Genomic DNA, 23,295 nt, shown 5'->3' with positions numbered 1-23,295 from the left:
ATACAGTATACTAACTTTTTTTTGCTTTCCATAAATCCAGCAAGCTCTTAGAAGATAGTTCAACTTCAGTAGGATCAAACTCGTCGTCACTTTTAAGTTGAAAATCACTCATAGGTTTTGACTTCTTACTTTTCTTACCTTTTTTGGATTTTTTAGGTTTTTCTTCTTCTTCTGTCTTCCCCTTTGTTGTTACTTCTCGGTTCTCATGGTTTCGTACATCTTCAGAGTTAAGGGTAGGTTTTTTGACAATTTCTTCTACCGAAGAGTCCATCGTTTTCCGTCCTATGATTTGGTGATTTATATCTTTGCTAATCCTTGGAAGCATTGTATTTATATTAGTGTAACCAACTTTAGGAATTCTTTTACTTTTGGACTTTAGAACTTTTAATGTCTTAGAGGTCATTGGAAGACTCCATTCACTGAAATCCTGCATCTTTTTCTTTTTTTGACTGTCGGCTTCTTCCTTTGCAATCGTCCGATGTCTATCTCCAGCAACTTGCATGAATTTCATACTTGATACTCTATCGGATAGTGACCCACTCATATTTCTTATCTTTAAATAGTTTTGATAATACCCGTCGTGCAGCTTTATCGATGTGGCTCAATATGGAACTTTAGTTCTTCCAGGACGAACATAAACCGAAGCACTAATTCTGATGACTTGTGAGAACATCGTCTTTGTTTTTTCCTTTTTTGGAAACTTTTCAAAATTTTTTGCACGTTAAATTTTTATACAAGCAAATTTTTCAAATTTTATTGAAGGTATTTTGATTTAGTGTTTGGTTATTCCGTAAACTAGCAATCCAGCAGAAGAAAAACACCAATGAAGAGTGATTTCAAGTTTAGCAATTTATTGGGTACTGTTTATAGACAAGGAAATATAGTTTACACAGCCGATGGTAGTACGTTACTTTCTCCGGTTGGTAACCGAGTCTCAGTTTTTGATTTAATTCATAATAAGTCATTCACATTTAGTTATGAGCATAGGAAAAATATCTCAGTTATTGCATTGAACCCACAAAACACCCTTTTAATTAGTATCGATGAAGATGGTCGTGGAATCCTAGTAAATTTCAAGGCAAGGACAGTATTACATCACTTCAATTTTAAGAATAAAGTCAGGTCGATTGAATTTTCTCCAGATGGGACGCATTTTGCCATTGCTGCAGGTAGGTTTGTCGAGGTCTGGAAAACACCTGATATGAGTGAGGATAGACAGTTTGCTCCATTCGTTAGATACCGTGTTTATGCAGGACACTACGAAGATGTTACAGCGGTTTCTTGGTCAGGTGATTCAAGATTCATTCTTTCTGCTAGCAAAGATATGACCGCTAGGATTTTTTCATTGCATTCTGAAGATAAGCATGTCAAGATGTCATTGGCTGGTCATAGGAATTATGTGGTAAAGGCGTTTTTCAATCAATCTCAAGAAATTATATACACAGTTTCCAAAGACGGTGCTATCTTTAGATGGGAATATACCGAAAGGCCAGGGGAAGAAGATTTGCCTGAAGAAGAGAAAACAATGAGCTGGAGAATCATGGCAAAGAATTTCTTCTTTGCTGAAACCAATGTGAAATGCTGTACATTTCATACAAAGTCCAACCTATTTATAGTAGGGTTTGCAAATGGTGAATTTAGGCTATATGAAATGCCCTCCTTCACACTAATTCAACAATTGTCAATGGGAGCAAACAGTGTTACAACCGTTTCTGTCAATGGATCGGGTGAATGGATCGCATTTGGTTCTAAAGAGTTAGGTCAACTTTTAGTGTATGAATGGCAATCAGAATCGTATATATTAAGACAACAAGGCCATTTTGATTCGATGAACTGTTTGGCCTATTCTCCTGATGGGTCTAGGATTGTTACTGCATCTGATGATGGTAAAATCAAAATTTGGGATATAGTGTCTGGATTCTGCTTGGCAACGTTTGACGAACATCAATCTTCTGTTACCGGAGTTGTTTTTGCAAAAAGGGGTCAAGTCATGTTCTCTTCTTCTTTGGATGGAACCGTCAGGGCATGGGATTTAATTCGTTTCAGAAACTTTAGAACGTTCACCTCAACGAGAAGAATTCAGTTTTCATCTGTTGCGGTTGATCCTAGTGGTGAAATTGTTTGTGCCGGTTCCTTAGATGACTTTGATATTCAAGTGTGGTCTGTTCAGACTTCTCAACTGTTAGATCAACTTTCTGGTCACGAGGGTCCTATTTCATGCTTGAGTTTTGGTACAGAAACGAATGCCAGGTTAGCCAGTGCATCATGGGATAAAACTGTACGTATTTGGGATATCTTTGGTAGATCTCAGACAAGTGAGCCTTTTGATTTAACATCCGAATGTTTATCTCTAGCAATGAGACCGGATTCGAAGGAAGTTGCAGTATCAACTATGGATGGTCATCTTACATTTTTTGATATTGAAAATGGTAAGATGGTTAGGGAAATAGATGGAAGAAAAGATATCTTGCAAGGTAGGTATAGAGAGGATGAATTTACAAGCAAAAACTCAAAACGTGGTAAACACTTTGATACTATTGCATATAGTTTTGATGGTTTAACATTAATCGCAGCAGGTAACAATAACAGCATATGTTTGTATGATCTACCAAACGAAGTTCTATTAAAGAGGTTTAAAATATCGCTGAATATGCAATTGAATGGTACCTTAGAACAGCTAAACTCTAAGAATATAGTAGATGGACAAGCTGTTGATCTTGTCGATAGATCTGGGGAGTTATCTGATGCAGAAGAAAGTCATAAGGCTGATATCAGGTTACCAGGCTCCCATCGGGGTGATATCGGTTTGAGATCTACCAAGCCAGAAATTCGGGTAATGAGCGTTGGGTTTTCCCCAACTGCAAACGCATTTGCTGCAGCGTCAACTGAGGGTTTACTGATTTATTCGATAGATGATTCTTTGATTTTTGATCCTATTGATTTAGATATCGATGTTACGCCTGAGAATACCCTCAGCTGTCTAGGAGAAGGTGAGTACTTAAATGCAGTTGCAATGGCATTTAGGTTGAATGAAGTATATTTGATTCAAAAGGTTTATGAATCAATCAAAAAGGAAGATATCAAATTGGTAGCTAGAGATTTGCCGGTTATATATGTGCCAAAAATATTGGAATTTATAGGCAACTTAAGCACCGAAAGTGCACATGTGGAATTTAATCTTTTATGGATTGAACAACTCATCACTCTTCATGGTAAGTTCATAACACAAAACAAACATTTATTTGCTAGAGGAATCAGATCGATTCAAAGGTTTTTAACCAGGACTGCCAAGGATGTTGTTAGCTATGGGAAAAAAGCCAATAATCTCAGTAGATTTTTACTTGCCTCCACAGCTATCAATACATCAGATTGTGACTACAAAGAACTAGAAAATGATGCTGTTATTGAAGATGTAGAGGAAGCTGATTCTGATATCATGGATGTGAATGAAGAAGAAGAAAAATCTGACGATGAAGACGAAGAAGAAAAAGAGGAAGAAGAAGCAGAAGAGGAGGGAGGGTGGTTTGGTCCCAACGAGAATGGTAAGAAATATATTGATAACTTTGCTCACTCTGATAGTGAAGAAGACCATGACGATGTCGAGTAATTCATTATTTATATACCGTTAATAAACGAAGAAAAGCCCATTGTATATTTAGTAATTGAATACTGTCACCAGTTGGCTAGCTGGTATGATGGTATGAGCCACTTTCAAAGGCGTGCCTACTTTCTATGATGTGCTTGTGGAAAAGTAAAGAAAAAGTAAATTTCTAATCCACCTTTATATCTACGATGTTTTTTTTTGTTATGAAGTATTTTCATGTTTTTTTTTAGTAGATAGAAGCTGAGCTATAAAGGCTACTAGACTATACGATAAATATGAAGACAGTAAAGGAGTGCACCGTTTTAGTTGCTGTTGATAATTACTTCCAAGGAGAGAAATGTGACGTGGAATCTCTTATCGAAAGTTTGGGGACAATTATCTGGAAAACTTCGATGATGATGCAGAACAAGGCGATGTGGGAGTATACTATTAGCCTATCTAAATGTGAGGATATATGGGTGCTTACTATTGAGATCTTAAAGAAAATAGAACACAAGGAAATTTCTTTTAGTGAAAATGACCTTAGATTGATAAAAGGTATCACATTACTAATTAGAAATCTTTCGATATCGTATCGGGAGTCTAATAGGCATTCACATGCTATAAACATTTTGCAAAATGAATACCTGGTGAAGATTCTACACAATATGTTTTGTTTTATTGACGTTAATACAGAAGTAGCACTACAACTCAGAGCTTTGGATGTCATGATTGTATGTTTCCACTGTTTGTTTAACTGTTATAAACAAGCAAGAGATTCTTTAAGTATTGAATTACTGACTCAAAGTCTTAAATGTTTAATTTCTAAGCTTCAAACGGTGGGAACTTTGTGTGAGTTAAAACAGATTCTTCCTCAACTTGAGCACTTATGTAGTTCTTCCGATACCAAGAAGTTACTACTAAAGGATAACTGTGAATTTTTCCTCAACATTTTTCGTTCAATTTCAAGAATTTTGAATGTAAATCCACAAATAGATATTCAAAATTTAAGAGAAATTAACCCTGATCACTACCAGGTCTTCCTTACTCTGGCAAAATCAATAGTTCATCTGTTTGATGAAGGGACGTTAGCTGTGAACATGTTTAAATCGGCACAGACAGATCCAGAAAAAAATAGTAACAATCTATTTACATTTTTGATAGTTTTACAATTTGCATTTAGCACAGAAGAACAAGAAAATGATATAGATTACGCTGCTCTTGGCTTGATGTGTCTTGAGTTTTATGAAATATTCGAGAAGAACTGTATTGAGTTGTTAGAAAACAGAAAAATGGATCAAGAGGATTGGAATAAATTAGCTTGCTATCATCGTATTATTATATCGTTGTTAGATATAGTATCGAACTTACTTCCTTACAAATTATTTCTGGAAACATTAAAGTCGTACAATTTTGTGGAAAAGATAGTTTGTTTTTTACAGATTATTGAAAATAATACGGAGCGTAGAAGACTCAAAGATCTAGAATCTCCTATGGGTGATAAAAAGGTTTTTGGGAATGTCAAAACTATACTAATTGAGATTATCACTTACCTTGTTCACAATGACAAAGAATCACAAGACCTGGTTCGTGAAAATGGTGGTTTAATTTTAATATTAAACAATTGTAACTTAGATGTCAATGAACCATTCATACGAGAACGCTGCATTTTATGCTTAAAGTATCTTCTTGAGAATAATGCAGAAAATCAGGCTTTTGTTGCATCTTTGGAACCCAAGAAGGTAGAGGTAACACAGGAAAACGAAAAAATCCTAGAAAAATCTGGGTACGAAGTCGAGATTGTAGATGGAAAAGTCAAGCTAAAGAAAACTAATGACCTCATAGGGAAGATCGAAGGGAATTGAGAAAAAATCCTTTAGTTCAAGCTTATTCCAAGATGTACCATAAACATCAACATGAACTAGTCATACTTTCATGGATGAAAAAAAAAAAAAGAGAATCAATTTCCTAAAGTGGTAGGCGTTAGTTTTTTTTTTTTTTTTTTGTAGGAGTTTTTTTGAAGGAGGAAATTTTTCGACTCCACATGTAGATAGAAGACATCTAGAACTCGACTAGACATTTTGTATATCAAACAAAAGCATACAAAGCTTGAGTGAAATATAATGGCAAAACGAAATGAAAATAGTACACAAGCTAGTGTTGATTTAACAAAAGCACTAATGCACGGAAGCTCTGGCATTAAAAAGAAAATCAGAGATATTTCACGACTTTTAACGAAGGACACATTACCGGCAGATGTCAGAGTCGCTAATGAAAGAGCACTATCAACTCTTAAGTTGGAACTAGAAAAAATACAGAGCGAACAAAAGGCGAAGAAGGTTGCACTTAGGTATCACAAAGTTCGTTTCTTTGAGAAGAAGAAAGCAATCAGGTTTTACAAAAAAAGCAAAAGAGAAGTCGAAGAATTAGAGACTAAGCTCAATGAAGTTACTGGTGAGTCTGAAAGAAAAGATACAAAGAAACAATACAAAAAGGCAAAACGTGTTTTTGAACATTGCAAGATTGATTTAGCTTACATCTTAAACTATCCAAAAGATGAAAAATATATTTCCTTATATACAAAAACTGTCGTTGAAAATTTACCTAAGAAAGCAATAGACGGTATCAACAGGGCTAACCAAAGAAAGGAAGCCCTGAAGAAGATGTTTGCAGAGCAATTAGCCAATAACGAGCTGCCAATTAGTTTAGAAGAAGGGTTATCTGGACAAGTTGCGAAGGACTCAAACAACAAGAATAATGGCACATCTAAAAAAACTACTAACACCATTCAAAATGTTGATGACATGAAGGTAGATACCAAGGAGAAGGAAGAGGATAACTTCTTTGAATAGTATATTAAGTCCGCCGAATCTTTAAAGTTTTTTTTCTGATTTTTTGTCCTCTTTCCCTTCCGAAAAATAGCCTTTATACATGTACAATATACTTAGAGAAATTATCTATAAACCGGAAACATAGTTTCTATTTGTAAATATAGTCTTCCCCAATGAATTTTCCTAGTTTAAATTGGCAGGAGTTCCACATCAAGGTATTTAATCTTAGATTTATTTTCCGTATCAACATCTTTTTCCTCTAATAAACCCAATTGGATCATATCACCTATGAAAATACCAGTTTTACCCAATGCATACTTAAGGCGATCAAATTCATCATCTAAAGTTTGTTCTAGATATTCATCTTCACTGGAGTTGCAATCGGCAAGCTGGTCGAATTCACTCACTATTTTATAAGTTTCCCCATTTGGCCCAAACTCAAAATTTTCAGTGTTGTTTGGAAGCACGGGCCTTGAAGATATTGAGCCTCTACTGATCACAGCCCATAATGCCCAAAAAATAGAAGAAGTTGAGCGCCAATAGATAATGTCATTGTAGAGTTGTTTAACTTGGCTAGGCAAATCAGACAATTTTATTGATTTAATCAGTTTAGGGGGGTTTTCAGATATCTCATGATGTAACTCAGACAATTGCACCGGCTTAAAATTTGGAGTTGTTGAACCTGGCACATATTTGACATAAGAATTCAAATAATTAATTCTATCCTCAACTGATGGGTATTTTAGTTCATTTGTCTTATAATTTTCAACTGGATCATGATAATCGTACATCCACTCACAGAAATGGTTTGCTATATCATAGGCAGCAGGGTTTTGTCCAGCATATTCAAAATCAATAACAGTTAGTTTTGTATCATTTTCAAATGTTTTTTCTGTGATTAAAGGTAATTCTTGATTAGTCGAGTGGGATCCAATCGACAGCTGATCTAAAGATAAATTTGTTATTTCACTATCGGCAACAATAGTATCTTTGTAGGATGTGCTATTCTTATCGTAGTTGCCGTCGTTGTTTTTGTTGTTGTTAGTGTCATCATCGTCCATTGATAAAGCATCGGATTTATTGTAGAATAACAAATTGCCATATTGTGCATCATTATGACAGAACCTCAAACTATCTTTTAAAGTTTGAACATCGTACTTGCTGAAAAGCCAGTCTTTATAGATGAAGACACAATGCTTAAAAGATTCCCAGTTCAGCATAAAAACAGATTTTTGAGTATTTTCGTCTGCATTTTCTTTTTGAATAATTTGGTCTACAATTTCTATCCATCTTTCAATCAAAATCCAAGATTTTGGACCTTGGTTTATTTCGTCAAATGATAACTCAACACCGGAATGAAATTCCTTCATCCTTCTTGCAATCATTCTACTGATTTTCTGATCTCTGATTTGAGATTTATTCAGTGTAATTGAGTTATTCAAAAACTCTTCAAATCTACCATTAGAGAAACACCCTAACAATTTTGGACCAATGTTCTTCCTCGAAAGTCTAACCAATGTCAATAATTCTGAGTTTCTGTCAATAATATCCTCCATATCTCCATAGATTCTAAGTAAAAGGGGATAGTAATTTGAATATGTGAGTTTGTAGACACAGTTTGTCATTGCACCGCTAATTCTATCAATACCTATTTGCTTGTAATTTGATTTTTCGATTTTCCTCCATTTGGGGATCTTTAACGATTTTATGACTGATAGAATATCTTGTTTGAAATAATCTGTAGGCAAAGAGTTGTCAAGGTTGACATTTAGAATAACGCTGTCAATGTTATCTTCATTTATATCATTGGATTGAAATGAGCGGTGTTGAGCAGTGTTGAGACTAAAACGGGTGTGGCTAGAATTACGAGTAATTGTTGGATTTGAGGACGTTAATAAACGGGGGGATTTTGGGGGAATTTGAGCACGATGATGGTTGTTATAAACTAGATGATCACCGATATTATTCAGAGAGGATAGTGAAATGGCTGAGGGGGTGTTCGAATGTTGCCTTGTAACAGTGCCATGCCCTCTTGTGTGACTTGTACTCCTAATTGTAGAAGTTTGGCTATACGAGGTAATGGAGCTTCTCCTTGGTCTCAAATGAGGACTGGTGGTGTTTGAGGAGTGTCTCCTAACACAAGTGGGTCTCTCCAATGGTGACATCTGTAATTATTACAGCTACTCGTTTCAATCAAGAAGCAATTCGACAAGTTAATGAGGAAACCTTCTGGGTATAATAGGCGGCTATTGTGTTCATACTGCGTTACATTGCATTGCAAGTGTATACTTACGCATATTTTATATCGAAGCGGAAACCATTTCTTCAAATAGTCAATTTTCACATGCACAACAACAAAGAATATGTGGTTTCGCGACAGCAAATCTGTCTCTAAGTACAACTTATAGCATGTCGTAACATGGCAGGGCTTTGTTTTTTGAATTGTCATTCAACCTGTAAACGGAAAAATTCAGTGGCACGTCACATACATTGAGAGTCCCCTCTCAAATGAAGAATTGAATTATCTGAAAAACTCAATCGCGGAATTTCATTTGTGGAAGAATAAACTTTCTCGTGGAGTGGGAGAGTGAAAGAGAACGGGAGAGTGAGAGGGAAATCACAGTCTCCCAACAACAAAACTACAAACATCTTTATTCAGTGAAACCTCAAGTTTACACATATTTCTCCATAGATCGCACCGTTTATCCTCGTGAACCTTTCAACTTACCCCTTTAAAAGCCACCCATTCCATTATAGTACCCTCCCATACCAGAAAGTATCTGATCCTTTCATTTAGACCTTCACTTCCAGTTCGTAAATCAAAAAAAAAAAAAAATACAAAATAGTACCATTAGTCCTTGGCTTTAATCACGGCTATATTTTTTTTTCTTTTAACTTTGCAAATCATTTGAGAATATCACTACCAGATACACCAACGCTCCTTTACTATAACACATTCATTAACCCAGTTTACATCTAGAATATCTTTTGCTTTTTGCGGTTCTTTTTTTTACTTTTTATCTTACCATTTTTTTCAGTTTTACATTGTATCATGCTATACCAGAAGTCTAAAAATCAGGATGACAAAATGATTATTTCTTTCACTCTTCCATATGAGTGTATTGTCAAACCCTCACATAACATTTACCATGAATCTCTAATCCACTCTGATTGGAGATTCAAGCAACCGTCGACAACAGCAAACGAGAATCTCTTTGATCCCTCGGGTTCTTCTCTAAGTAGTTCCAATAACGTGCACAATAGCAACTCTTTTAATGACAAATCACTGATTTTTGATAACCTGGTATCCCTAAGATCAGTTGTTAATCAACTAAATGAATCGTATGCATCTTATGGTATTATTGTGATCCTTAATGAATTCAGGCTTTCAAACATGAAATTATCTATTTCAATTATTGGCAAACACAGTTATAGAAGTGAAATGAATAGTATTAAGTTACAAATTTTTCAAAAATATTCCAAAATCTTGAAATCAACCATAACAATTGATCCAAGAACGAACAGACATTGCTTTATTAACAATGAAATCAAGGTTGAGCTGATTAATTTTATTAATAGTGTTTCACAATTCAATAAGACATCAATTTATATTGAGCGCTCTGATACACTAGCTTCGACTTTTACAATTTCAGTTGTGGGTTACAGAGACCAAGTCAAGGTAACTGAGAATAAAATAAATTTATTCATTGATGATATGAATCCAAATTTTTTCTCCGATTATTTAGAACTATCTTCAATTTCCATTCTTCCTTTGATTTGCGGCACAAATATGTCAACGCTCAAAAGAATAATCAAACAAACCAATTGTAATATTTATCTGCCAAATTTACTACCAGAACTTTTTTATAATAATTCCTTAGAAGTGGAATCAAGAAACCCAAAAATTTTCATTACTGGTTTGAGATCACAAGTTTTATTAGCTAAGAAATGGTTATCAGATATGATTATTAATTATACTAACAACCCTTTCATCAAACAGCTACCTATTCTACCCGTTAAAAGGGAGATTCTTATCATAAGTCAGTTAGTTGAACAGAATTGTGATCTTTTCGACGAAATGATGTTCAAAACATCTTGTTATTTATCGCTTCCTCCCCTTGGATACCAATCGATTGATAACAACGAGGTTAACCAATATAATACAAACAAAGGTAGCAGCAGTAACAGGAATAATAATAAGAGCTCATTAATCGGTGACTTGATTACTGTTCAAGGTAATTCAATAGAAGAAGTTGAAATCTTGATTGATGAACTGACTAACAAGGCATCATCATTTTATTCGGAAAAAGTCGAGTTTACAGTTCAATCAAATTCTGATCATCCGATCGATATTAACAAACTACTCAATTTTAATGATTCATTAACTTTCAATTCTAACTGTTTTGTTACTTGTTCGAAAGTGGATAATAAATACATTTTTCAACTTATGGGTAATTCGGAAAACATTAAGATAGCTACAAATTGTTTAACACAGTTTGAAACATATAGTGGTTCTTCGTTCTCAAACCAATTTGTTCAGTATCAAATTGAGTTAACCAACAAGGAGAAAGACTTTATAGCGGGCAAGAAAAATGGAAAAATCATCAAAATCATCAATATGTCTGCGGTTTCTATCAAGTTGTTACCATTTAATGATCAAAATTTTATCGTTGAAATTTCTGGAAATGAATTGATGGATGCTGTAGTCGGATTGGGCTTATTTGAAGATGAATTACCAACCATTTTTCATTTCAATGTTCCGGAATCTTTCCATAGACAGATAATTGGTGTTGGGGGCCAAACAATCCAAATTATCATGAGAAAATTTAATGTGTTTGTTAAGTTCTCAAATTCCTTTGAGCTATCTGACAAAACTTTAGATTCACAGCATATTCTACAGTCAACAAATTTCCAACAATCTTTTATCAGAAAAAATAACGTTATAATTAAATGTCCATCAAAAAATAAATCCGAGATTCCTTTGGCTAAATTGGAACTTGAAAAGCTGGTTGATAAAGTGAAGAGAAACAGTTACTCATCGACAACTGTTAGACTGTCATTACAACAGTGGAAGTTATTGACCAGTGCTGAATTCAATATTTTGTTCAATATTAACAGGAAAAAACCAACTAATTTTATCACAGAATTAGAAAAAAAAACAAACACCTTTATCAGCTATCCTCCATTGGACTCCATTTCAAACAATCAGGAATCTGTGATTATTGAAATTTACGGAGTAGAAAACAACTCTAAATTATGCTTTTCAGAATTGAAAAAAATTATTCCTTATTCTTATAGATTCAAAATCAACAAGTCATCCAATATTGATTCTTTAATTGAAATTATAAAGTTAGATAAAGCTCATTTATTACAAATGGATTCGGTTTCGAACTTACAAATAAGTTTTCTCAACAATATAGTTGTTCCGATGAAAATCCTCTATAATGTTGAACTTGAAATAAAATCGGAGGATCAGTATGATTCATTTATACTCTATTATTATCCACACGCATTTAGTTTTAACTTTAACATATCCAACGCTGAAAGGTTAAATGATCAAACGCAGTCACAGATAGTGATGTCTCAGCAATTTTCTCAAATTGTACAATCTATGGTGAGCTTTTTAAATGATTGGCATTTTGATTTGGTTGACTCGGGAATTTATAGTGCAGAGTTATTTACTATAGAATCTAACTCACCTTCCAACACAAAAAGCAACACAAACACTAGCACAAATACAAATACAAACACAAACACAAACTCTAGTGTCAATCAATCTCACTTTTCAGCTTTAAAGACCAAAAGTATCAATACCAATAGCAATAACCCTAACCACAACAACTCAACTGATAACAGCTCAAAAAATAATATCTGGTAAACTCTAGTCACTCCTTTAAACTTTTCAAATACTTTACATTTATGTTTATAGATACTTTTACACTTTTTCATATAGATTTTCAATTTAATTGTCTTTCATCAATGCTTCAATTTACTATGCAGTATATCTAGTTTTTCAGAGAAGTCAGCCGGGTCTATGTGTTTACTTATCTCTGAGAAAGGTTTTTTTTCTCTAGCCGGCTTGTTTTCGTGTACAGGTTTCTTTAGTTCTGACCTATGAAATTGGTGTTTGAACTTAAAAGTTAACTCAAGATTAGTATAGTCAGCAATAAAACTTAATTGAGATTGACAATGATAGCCGTACGTTTGTATCAATTGTAAACCAACATCCTCATTTCTAACATTAAGATTCAAGTCAAATGAGTCCGAATCTTCCAATGGCGTTATCCAACCTAACACTTGTTGTTTGAGTGTACTTTCTTTCCCCTCTGTGCTATTCCTCCCTTCTATGTCAATCTTAAGGGAGGGCTCAGAGACACCAAATCGTTTCATGGCTAGTTTGTCTGCAATGCATTTATATGTTGCATAGTATTTCCCGTTTTTCCATGAGGATACATAAAACTTGAAATTGTAACCGCAAATGCCCAAAACATGAATTATCCTATCTACATAATGTGTTTCAAGAGATTTAGTCAGTTCCGATTTAAAATTTTCATCGAGTTCAACTTGTTGTTCAAGCAGGTTTGATTGTTCCTCGTACCCACATTCTATCTGCTTGTTTGGTTTGGGAATGCAAAATTCAGGTATTCTTAAAGTAAAGTTCATATCAAGATCATCAATTTTAACATGGTTATAAACTTTGTTTAAAACGGCTTCAAAATCGGTGTATAATTTGTTTACTTTCCTTTTGTGTTCATGTGTAGACCTCAGAAGCACTTTCGAACGGTCATCATGTTGATTTCTAAGATTCTCTAGTTTTTGTCTTTTGCGGTTTGTGTATGTGCGTCGATATTCTTTGAGTTTATCACGACATGGTTGACATGTTTGATATGTACTTAAATCATCATCATTTTTATCGGTTATCCCCAAAAATCTCTTTCTTTTGCATCGACTACAGATGATCATATGCAAGCAAAACCTGGCTGTTTAGAGTTGAATTTACTAGTGAATGGCTTTTTAGTTTCAGAATTGAAAGGATATTACAAGCCGCCCGCAGACTTCTTTTCTTTCAGATTTTTTTCCGTCAAAGCGTGTATTCTAGCTGGTAAAACAAATCAATTGATTAGCACATCACACTGTTGTGGAATATATTATCTTGAGTCCAACACCATTGACCCACCAGTGAGATGAGCTCATCTCTGCTACTGCCCAATCCTTGCTTGTTAGGTATTATTTTTACAGTTGCTACACATGACGGCAATCACATGGTATTTCACTACCCACCAAAACCGAATGGATTTGGATTTCAAGCAACACCCTTGGATATCAATGAAGTCCACAATGAAGTTGAAGGTTTGCTAGTTTCTAGTGACTCCGATATATCTTATGATGATGGTGATGATAATGAGCTAGATGATGGTGACTTCGGGGATGAGGAGGACGAAGCATTAGAAAGTAATAGCGATGAGAGCTTGTATTCTTCTGATGTGAGGGATGATGGATTTGAGAGCAGTGACATGGCATGTTCTGAAGGAAAAAGTAGTAGAAGCTTAAGTGGAGAAAGTTATATTCAAAGTGGCTCTGCTGGGACACATAATAGAGCATCATGGTCCTCTAACAATCGATATCAATCTGGTCGAGATTTATTAGAAATGTTGTACGACTTAGACCAACGGAAGAAAAAAAGAAAACAAATTGCAAGGAGAAGGAATAGAAAGAAGACTAGAGAAGGGAGTACTAAAAAGGAACAAGAAATTCAAAGCTTAAAATCATCACTGAAGACATCAAAGAGTTACATTGAAAGTGATACGTTGAAGAAAAAAGAATATAGAATACATAAACTTTTTTCATTTGATACGGAGTTCTTAAGTGATCTTGCAACACCACCAAAGGCATTATGTAATACCAGGTTTGAACTAACAGTTGAAGATATGGTTTTTTTAGGTTTGCCAATTCATATAAACGATGACGGTAATTGGAGAGTAAGCAAAAAGTCGACGAGATCTAGAAGTAAAAGTACATCGACAAATCAAAAATCAAGAAAACATTCCATCCATGATATCAAGCTCAGTGGTCATTCTCCAATAATGAGTAAGAAGTCCGAGCTTGATGGAAAAGACCAACCTAAAGAAAGCGCTACTGATCTTGATGTGTTAGTCTACGACGGTGAAAAGACAGTAGAGAAGAACCACATGTACCAGTTTAACATGCTGTTCGTTCTAAACCCCCCTGTTGTCGAGTACAATCACCGTATCGATGAGATGTTTCACTATATTGTAAGTCGAGTTTCATTATTGTTGAGATATGAACAACAAAAAACTAACTATGTATGGATTGAATCTCAAAAAATATTAAAGCTAAGGGAAGAATTGGTAAATCTACCAATCAAGCAGCAATGGAAATCTATTATTGAAAAATCATCTTTGGCTAAAGTGATTGCTGACACATATAAAGCGGTATCAAAATCTGAGATTGTGAACATCGAAATTAATGGAAAATTGAATTCGTTCCAAATACCAATCAAGAAGGAGTTTATTAGACTACCGCCAAGTTATCTTGAGTTGCCTGAAAATTCGTCCCTCTCATCAATTTCTCCATTCAACCAACTAAACAGCTTTGAATCATCAACATCCTTGGATCATAGCAACGATATCATGGGGTATTTTGCTTTAATCTTGTTGGATGATTGTGAAAGAGTTATTAGAGACATTAAAGCTGAGAAGGATTCATTAATTGCTGGTTTTATAAGAATGATAAAACCGAATGAATCCCTCCAGAGGTTATCGATTCTAAGTGGACTAGACGCCCAAGAGGTTCGAATGTTTGCCAATCATTTAGTATATTGGCGAAGAGCAATTGCTATTTTACCTCTGACATCAAGAAATACATATATATGCTCACCCATCTCCCCGCTAAAAAATATACATAGAGATTCTGAAAGTTTCAATCAGATTTTCCCCAACCTACCTTCACTACCTTCTTTTTTATCAATGATATCAGAAGTCTCAAAAAATAAACCCAAACCAATAAGCAATATCATACCGAGTAGAGATCATAGAGATCTATATATGGATGCAATAGCTTGGTTATTGAAAAAGGGATATGTTATCCAGCTGTTCACTTTCTTATACTTGAAAATTTCTAAAGGTATCAAGATTCAAGTTGCAGAAGAGATTGAAATAGAAATCAAAAAGAAGCAAGAATTTAAGAAAAAAAGCCTCTTATTATCAAACAGTAATGATGAATCATTAGACCACCTTGAGCAGAATGATATTACCAAAAAAAAACAGCGATCCAGTGTATCAAACGATGATATTGATGCCACTCTGGACGACCTTGTTGAAGGGCTCAATAGTTCAAGTTTGAGGATTGAAACCGAAAAAGATAAGGAAGGAAGCTCAGTGATGGAACTGGATAATGTGAGTGTCCAAGACATGGAAAATAAGAGCGGCTATGAAAGTTTTGGCAATAGGAGGACAGATAATTCCACAGAGATTGATGGAATCTCGGAGACAAAAAATGTGAGTGACAATTCTTCAAAAATGCCAGGTCCGGATAACAACGGTTCAAAAGCCAGAACATCCAGCCTCAACTATGCTGCAGACAATTATGCAGGGAGAATGATTAATTACAGTGGATCTAAGAAGGAGTCTGAATTAGACCTTGATAATGCAAATTCCTCGTTAGAATCCAATGGTTACTACAATATGTACGGGACACAAAGGAAAATTCAGTTCGAGGAAGAGGAAGAGGAAGACACAATCTTATTAGAGCCCGAAGTCTGTTCTGCATTGGAGAGAAGATGGATAGCAAAACTTGTGGAAGGGCAACCTACTGAGATCGTTAATCTCTTTTACAAGGTTCTCAAGCACATGAATGGACGTAATGCGGCCGAAGTATTCCTAATGCAAGAGAATATCAGCCGACATGATTTCAAGAAATTGTTGGATGCCTTGGGTGAATCCATCGTCAGTGTACGTCACTGGTGATGTATTCTAATGTGTATCGATTTCTCTGTAAATGTTCCAGTTTATTGGTGAAAGTATTAACTTTCTAGACGTGGAATTATGCGTCCAACACACCAAATACATCCGTACACGTATAACAAAGAAAATGGGGGCTAGTGCTAAAAAAATGGATGCGGCAACTGAAGGTCGCATTTTGAAAACAGGAACGCCTATTTATTCTGTGCATGGAAAGAGAAAAAAACTAGTTTTTTCAACAATATTGGATCATACAGATATGCTTAGGAGATTTTAATTTGTGCTGTTTCGTCCCACCTTCTATACAATTGTTTACATTTTTTTCTCTATTTAGGGCATTGCAAGTAGAGCCTCTTCTATTACTTAATTTCTGTTAACTGGTGCATAAGGACAGTGCATTGCTAGGTTATCGTGGACGTTAACAGGCCGGCGCCATAATTGTATTTTTCCACAAACGAAACAAATTATTTGTTGTAAATATCAATATAAAAAGCTCATAATTAATAACTGATTAAACTTGGGAATTTTCCACTGAACCCAAATTGTCAACAAATATGGACAAAGCTGCCGCCGATATATCCATCTCCTCGCAAATCCAGTCTTCGGAATTTAGAAATAAGTCATCATATTACTCCAAGAAGCTATCCATAACAAACTCCTCTTATGTGAGGGTGATGTTTCTTCTTGGAATTCTGCAAACAATAGGCCTGGTATTTTTTACTCGTGGGTTCTTGCTATCAAGGAGTGTCCTTTCGGACCTTTCAACGTGTAAGTCGCAGAACAGACTTTTAGAGGACAGCTATAATGGTACTTGTTTTCATCCGTATCACTTTGAGAAGGCAGTTATTTTGGTAATCGACGCGTTAAGGTTTGATTTTACAATACCATTTGACAATGTAACTGAAGACTCACCTGACTACTACTACCATAACAACTTTAATGTTTTTTATGATAGGTTTCAAAACGAACCAGGAAATTCTTTGCTGCTCAAATTTATTGCAGATCCACCTACTACAACTTTGCAGAGATTGAAAGGATTGACCACTGGATCTTTGCCAACGTTTATTGACGCTGGATCAAATTTTGATGGTGATACGGTCTTTGAAGACAATTTGTTGAGTCAGCTATTCTACAATAACAAAACCGTTGCATTTGCCGGAGATGACACATGGACTTCGATGTTTTCGCCATTCTTGAACAGGTCATTGACGTTTCCATACGACTCCTTGAACGTATGGGATTTACACTCTGTTGATAACGGGGTTGTTGATCACATATTTCCGTTATTAGAAAACCAAAACCAGCAAAAATGGGATGTTTTGATTGGTCATTTTCTAGGTGTTGATCATTGCGGTCATAGATACGGACCAGACCACTATGCAATGAAGGACAAATTAGAACAGCTGAACCTTATTGTGGAACGAGTTATCCAACAATTATCGGATGACACGTTGTTAGTTGTTTTCGGTGATCATGGTATGGATTCCACCGGGAATCACGGCGGTGAATCAACTGATGAGGTAGAAGCTGCCCTCTTTATGTATTCCAAACGAAAACAGTTTAAACTTCTAGAAGATAAAATAAATTACGATATATCAAATGGCGGTGAAAAATATAGAAAAGTTAATCAAATAGATCTAACACCTACACTGGCAATGTTATTGGGAATTCCAATTCCATTTAATAGTTTGGGATCACCCATTGCTGAAGCGTTTATGATTGATGAAACCAAGTATGCCATGGCTTCAATGCTTGCATCTTCTCAAATTAATAATTACAGATTAAGCTCTAGTGAATTAAAAGACGATGAAGATGTTAATGACCTTTTCAAAAGATTAAAAGAATTATGGGCAAAAAGAGATTTGCCGTTACAAAACTTGGAATTTATAGAGAAAAGTGTTGCGTATCAACAATTATCTTTGGGAAAATGCAAGGAGAAATGGGCTCGTTTTAATGATTTCAATATATGGATTGGTATTGTGTTGATATTTTTATCTTTGGTTGTTTTGATAGTTTATTCGAAACTCGTCCCTGCGGTGGTGGTTTCACAGTTAAACTACCAATGTTTCTTAGCATCAATCATATTGATTTTGGTTTACTGTGTTTTATGTTCATCGTTTGTGCTGATTTTCAAACCAGAAGGCCTTGAACTCAGTTGGGCTCTGATATTGGGGGTTGCTTTGGGAATTGCTAACGGCATACTGGCTCCAATAATGGATCGGTATTCTTTGTTTTGGTGCATCTTGCAAGTGAAAGAAAATTTGGTTCAAAATGGATGGACTTACTGCGGAATGTTAATCATTTTACTGCATTCTTTGATATTTGCTTCCAATTCTTTTATTATCTGGGAAGACAAAATTGTATCATTTTGGTTGTCTTCATTCGGGTTCTTAGCTTTCTTCAAGTCCTTAAAAAATGAAGAAAGACGAAAGAGGGTAATTGGTGCGTATCATTCATTTATTTTCATGTTGCTTACCCGTTTAGTTTCTATGATAAATGCTTGCAGGGAAGAACAGGGGGATAAATGTTTCTCCAACTTCAAGATGACTTGGTGGTCTATTGGTTTGCTCTATGTATCGGCAATAGTATTGCCAATTCTTGTGGAGCAATATTATAAGATTTCTTATTCTTTTCAAGGTCCAGCTTCTATTTGGATTTCTAAAGGCTTTAGAGCTGTGCTACTCATGATAGCTGTCCTATGGACCTTAGAGTACGTTGAAAATGATGAGTATATGACGAAGACTTTTGACATTCCTTTTGCAACGATCAAAACATTGCGTTTAACTCTAGGTAGGGTGATTTTAGGAATTTCATTCTTTGCCGCAAATTTTGGTTGGAATGCAGGACCATTATGCGTTAGAGTTGAGCTTGAGCAAAAGGAAGTGGAAGTTGCAATTTCAACCAAGAAATCTAAAAGGACAGCTCCTAAGATGGAAATGCAGAAGACAGCCAAGATAATTGGGTATGGTAATGTCTATGGGTCTTCTTACTTTCTATTCATTATCAACATCCTTTGTTCTGTATTAGTTGTTGCAAAACCCTTAGGCGGAGTTTCATTATTCATTCTGACAAATCAACTGTTAACTTTATTTGAGCTCGTTGATATTTTGAGCATTCGTACTAACTTGATTTCAGTTGTTGTATTGTGCTTATTGGGTTACTTACATTTCTTTACAACTGGCCATCAAGCTACGCTACAATCAATTCAGTGGGAAATTGGTTTCATGTTCACTGAAACAATAAGTTTCCCTATAACTCATTTGGCGATCATCCTGAACACTCTTGGCTCTTTTATTCTAGTAGCACTTGCGGTGCCTCTTTTATCACTGTGGAAAATTCCACCGACAAATAAGCCTGTTGCATTAGTTTCAAAAATAGCAGAAGGTTCGATGACTATGTTGATATACCAAACTTGCTTGACATTAGTGACTTTAATCACTACAAATAATTTGAGGCGTCATTTGATGGTGTGGAAGATATTTGCTCCTAGATTTATGCTGAATGCGCTGATCTTATTTTTGATGAACATCATACTAACATTTGTATCTGTCGGCTATGCGAGCGTGAAAGTAATATTAAGATGGTATAGCGTTTTTGGAGGCTAATTGTTCGAATGATCAAGAAGAAGCGCTTCTTTTAAACAACGATATCATTGCTCAAGTAAACAAATAATATACACTACCTTTATAAAAGCTCAAATATTTAGGAAAACATCATTACTTAATGAAGCAAACTCTCCGTCTTCCGCATTGCCACCATCATTGGCATATGCCCCCGACTCGTACATATCAAAATCGAAATTTTGATCAATATTAGTATCATCAACTATCTCCCGGTGTTGATCCTCACTATCTCCTTCCTTTTTTTCTTCAGATATATCATTAGTTGAAACAATACCACTAGTTGGATTGAATGGTTGTCTTTCCGACTTGTACTTAAAGTTATAGTCTTCGACACTTATTTCTTGCTTATTCATTTCAACGTTTAGATTATGAAACTCAACAGGGAGTTTAGCATCAGCAAAAGTTACATTGAATTTGGATTTCAGTTCAGCCTCTATTAGTTCTAGTTTCTCCTCAATGCTTTTAAGTGAGTTGGCTGTGAATGTCCTATATTCTTCATGCATACTTTTCATTGATTCTAGTTTATACTTATATTTCTCAGAAACGTATAACTTTCTTTTTAAAGCTTCAGATTCTAAATGCACCTGCTCTGAAAAGCATCTTTCTTGAAGTTTCATCAACCTTGAATCCCCAAAAAAAAAGTCTGTTGCTGGCCTGCACTTTAAACGCATATTAAGATAATCGTCAAGAATGTTGCCAACATGTTCACTTTCCTTTGGATACGGAATTTGATAGTCTATAAAATCAGGGTCGTAGTCGCTTAGATTGTCATCACTTACACTAGGTTTATTATCGATACTGGTCCCATTTTTTTCTTTTTCAAGCTTTAAAGAGCTTTCATTATTCCCCTTGTCCAGACTTTCATTTTCAGCAATTTCCCGGGAAGCATCTTCATTGGTAGCAGTACCTTCAGGTATTGTTTCTTTCTTCGTGGTGTTCTTGTGCCCATCCAAATTGTCTTCCTTCTTTGGATTCTCTTTTTCAACAGACGTTACTTTGTTTGATGGGGCTTCATCATTTGATATAATTTCTTCATTGCTCACAATTTGTTCTTGAGAGAGATTGTAATCATTGACATCTTTCAGCAGCTCAGTCCTTTTGTTCTTATAAGGGATACCTTCAACATAAGGAATGGGGAAAAGATTCGGTGGAATGATTTTGTCAACAGGTATAGGTTTTGAAATGACATTTTCGAGTAAGTCGTTATATAATTGGAATTTATTCAAGAAGTGCTTTCTCGGAAAATGCATATCCACCTCATCATTAAGCAATGAGCCTTTTAGTGGATCTCCCATCGGTACAGGAAATGTGAAAACTGGGTTTTTCCCTTGCTTTATGTTATCATGATTCGTAAATGGTGATTTCTTCAATGCTGCATTGTATTCTAAGGTACTCTTGTTTCCAGTTCTCTCCAATCCTTGCGGCTCATATGGAACATTCCGAAACGCCTTTCTGTTTTTAGATTTTTTTGGAGCAACTGCCATTGTACTCAAAACAACAAACTACTAAACTGGGGTCAGTTCCAAATACGTTTTTTTGTGAAAAGGAAGGTATTATCAAAACATGCACCGGGGAAGGAGACAAGCGACATGAAATTTGAGGGGATTTCTGTCGCGATTACCTACTTGGTCAATATATGTAAGGACAAAAATATATATCCAGGTTTTCCAATGTTTTCAAACATAGCAATGGTAAAAGCAATCTAACTAGTTTGGCAATGTCTAGCAGAGAGATCCTAGAAAACTATTTGGATCGAGACCTCTTTGAGGTAGTGAGTGAACAATCAGTCAGCAAAATCATTAATGTTCAAACGCAGAAAAGATTAACCGACAAAGAGCTCAAAATACTCTCGAATTTGATATACAATAGACATAACAATAGATCCATGGATCGTGTTAGAGAAAATATTTTGCAAGGCGAACTGCAGAGTGTTGTTGATTACGAGCCGGACTCAGAACAAGTACAAATTGCTGAAGAATCTCATTATGTTGCTTTCTTAGACAGACTTAAAAAGTTAAACGATAGACTAGAAAAAGAAGCAGAAAATATTGAAAGTATTAAAAAACATAAAATGAAACTCTTGGATAAAAATATTAAGGAATTGGCGGAAGCTCAGACTAGTATTACAAGTAAAATTTCAAGCTTAGGGAAGAGCAAAGCAAAACAGATGACACAGGAGATTTGTGAAACAATGGCTAGCATAAGCAAAAGTTAAATTAAACGAAAACATCCTGATCAACGGACACAACACTGTTTGCTATAGATGTATCCGTATATTGGAAAGATTCGAATTTCCAGTTTAGAGAGCAAGAAACATGTACCATCTCTTGATGTCCACTTTCCATACCTATTGCGCCTGTCTTAGTGGAGGGCTTTATGTAGATCAGCTGTGAAATTCGGGAATGAAGCAATGCCATTGCACACATTGCGCATGGCTCATGAGTGCTATAAACATGATAGTTTAGGCATAGGTAGTTATTAGATTCATTATCATTGTAACAACTTTCTTGCCTTCTCCTTAGCTCTAGCTCAGCTATATGTGCTATCCCATCCATGATGGGATGCTTAATTGGGTTATTTCGTGTCCTGGAATCATAGCTAATGCTTTTTATTTCATCACTCAAAGGATCCACAAATATTGTAACGATAGGGAGACTCGTTTTAAATGGTGGGTTCTCTAACTTTTCAATCAAAAGGCCAACGTATTTCTCAACTTTGTTTATATCCATCCTTTTATAAATTTCCTTTAACTCTTGTAAACGAGGGTCGCCTTTCCAGATAACTGGCCAGTAAAGTTTGGAAACTTTCTCATTGAGTTCTTTACTTGTGGGTTTATTCATGGGCACTTCAACCTTTTCTATTTTAAAACTATTTGAAGGCAAAACCAATTTTACTAAAGCGAAAACTTCGGCAAAGTTGGTGTCATTGGATTCATCACCTGTACGAATAACGGGACATAATAAAGCCCGAAGTAATGTTTTCCCATTTCTTTCCACCTTATACATTCTTTTCAGATGCTTCAGCGGTTCAGAAGTGTATTGCAACTCAGATTTTATTAGTCTTAATATTATAGGCGAAAGTTTTGGATCAAAATTACAACACCAATATTCATCCAAGGAAATCTCATTAGCGTCTCTTCTTAGTGCCATCCGTTGTAGCTTACCGTAGAAGATTTCCTTTTCGTAATCTATATCAAATGTCATGGGTAGAGTTTCTCAAAAGGTTTCCGAATTTGATTTTGGAGAATAACATAGACTAAATTTGTCATTTCGAACAAA

At 35.3% G+C, this 23,295-nt stretch overlaps 12 protein-coding genes across 12 annotated transcripts; 7 read left to right on the top strand and 5 right to left on the bottom strand.

Moving 5' to 3' along the window:
* Positions 1-10: 10 nt before the first annotated feature.
* C5L36_0B04860 (uncharacterized protein) lies at positions 11-544 on the bottom strand (the record flags this gene model as incomplete). Its single annotated transcript, XM_029464854.1, has 1 exon — positions 11-544. The coding sequence occupies one exon, from the start codon at positions 542-544 to the stop codon at positions 11-13; it is 534 nt and encodes a 177-aa protein (XP_029320713.1).
* A 279-nt stretch (positions 545-823) lies between these two features.
* Positions 824-3,607, top strand: C5L36_0B04850 (uncharacterized protein; the record flags this gene model as incomplete). Its single annotated transcript, XM_029464853.1, has 1 exon — positions 824-3,607. One exon carries the CDS (start codon positions 824-826, stop codon positions 3,605-3,607), a length of 2,784 nt encoding a protein of 927 aa, XP_029320712.1.
* Positions 3,608-3,879: 272 nt separating this feature from the next.
* C5L36_0B04840 (uncharacterized protein) lies at positions 3,880-5,448 on the top strand (the record flags this gene model as incomplete). Its single annotated transcript, XM_029464852.1, has 1 exon — positions 3,880-5,448. One exon carries the CDS (start codon positions 3,880-3,882, stop codon positions 5,446-5,448), a length of 1,569 nt encoding a protein of 522 aa, XP_029320711.1.
* A 258-nt stretch (positions 5,449-5,706) lies between these two features.
* Positions 5,707-6,435, top strand: C5L36_0B04830 (uncharacterized protein; the record flags this gene model as incomplete). Its single annotated transcript, XM_029464851.1, has 1 exon — positions 5,707-6,435. One exon carries the CDS (start codon positions 5,707-5,709, stop codon positions 6,433-6,435), a length of 729 nt encoding a protein of 242 aa, XP_029320710.1.
* A 167-nt stretch (positions 6,436-6,602) lies between these two features.
* On the bottom strand, positions 6,603-8,579 carry C5L36_0B04820 (uncharacterized protein; the record flags this gene model as incomplete). Its single annotated transcript, XM_029464850.1, has 1 exon — positions 6,603-8,579. One exon carries the CDS (start codon positions 8,577-8,579, stop codon positions 6,603-6,605), a length of 1,977 nt encoding a protein of 658 aa, XP_029320709.1.
* An 887-nt stretch (positions 8,580-9,466) lies between these two features.
* C5L36_0B04810 (uncharacterized protein) lies at positions 9,467-12,292 on the top strand (the record flags this gene model as incomplete). Its single annotated transcript, XM_029464849.1, has 1 exon — positions 9,467-12,292. One exon carries the CDS (start codon positions 9,467-9,469, stop codon positions 12,290-12,292), a length of 2,826 nt encoding a protein of 941 aa, XP_029320708.1.
* A 98-nt stretch (positions 12,293-12,390) lies between these two features.
* Positions 12,391-13,377, bottom strand: C5L36_0B04800 (uncharacterized protein; the record flags this gene model as incomplete). Its single annotated transcript, XM_029464848.1, has 1 exon — positions 12,391-13,377. The coding sequence occupies one exon, from the start codon at positions 13,375-13,377 to the stop codon at positions 12,391-12,393; it is 987 nt and encodes a 328-aa protein (XP_029320707.1).
* Positions 13,378-13,598: 221 nt separating this feature from the next.
* C5L36_0B04790 (uncharacterized protein) lies at positions 13,599-16,400 on the top strand (the record flags this gene model as incomplete). The annotated part of the gene is made up of 1 exon (XM_029464847.1): positions 13,599-16,400. The coding sequence occupies one exon, from the start codon at positions 13,599-13,601 to the stop codon at positions 16,398-16,400; it is 2,802 nt and encodes a 933-aa protein (XP_029320706.1).
* A 548-nt stretch (positions 16,401-16,948) lies between these two features.
* On the top strand, positions 16,949-19,999 carry C5L36_0B04780 (uncharacterized protein; the record flags this gene model as incomplete). The annotated part of the gene is made up of 1 exon (XM_029464846.1): positions 16,949-19,999. One exon carries the CDS (start codon positions 16,949-16,951, stop codon positions 19,997-19,999), a length of 3,051 nt encoding a protein of 1,016 aa, XP_029320705.1.
* An 89-nt stretch (positions 20,000-20,088) lies between these two features.
* On the bottom strand, positions 20,089-21,501 carry C5L36_0B04770 (uncharacterized protein; the record flags this gene model as incomplete). The annotated part of the gene is made up of 1 exon (XM_029464845.1): positions 20,089-21,501. One exon carries the CDS (start codon positions 21,499-21,501, stop codon positions 20,089-20,091), a length of 1,413 nt encoding a protein of 470 aa, XP_029320704.1.
* A 233-nt stretch (positions 21,502-21,734) lies between these two features.
* On the top strand, positions 21,735-22,232 carry C5L36_0B04765 (uncharacterized protein; the record flags this gene model as incomplete). Its single annotated transcript, XM_029464844.1, has 1 exon — positions 21,735-22,232. One exon carries the CDS (start codon positions 21,735-21,737, stop codon positions 22,230-22,232), a length of 498 nt encoding a protein of 165 aa, XP_029320703.1.
* A 1-nt stretch (position 22,233) lies between these two features.
* C5L36_0B04760 (uncharacterized protein) lies at positions 22,234-23,220 on the bottom strand (the record flags this gene model as incomplete). Its single annotated transcript, XM_029464843.1, has 1 exon — positions 22,234-23,220. The coding sequence occupies one exon, from the start codon at positions 23,218-23,220 to the stop codon at positions 22,234-22,236; it is 987 nt and encodes a 328-aa protein (XP_029320702.1).
* Positions 23,221-23,295: the final 75 nt, after the last annotated feature.

This window comes from Pichia kudriavzevii, chromosome 2 (genome assembly GCF_003054445.1).
Source record: "Pichia kudriavzevii chromosome 2, complete sequence".
NCBI classification, from domain to species: domain Eukaryota; kingdom Fungi; phylum Ascomycota; class Pichiomycetes; order Pichiales; family Pichiaceae; genus Pichia; species Pichia kudriavzevii.
This window is presented reverse-complemented; position numbering and strand designations above follow the sequence as displayed.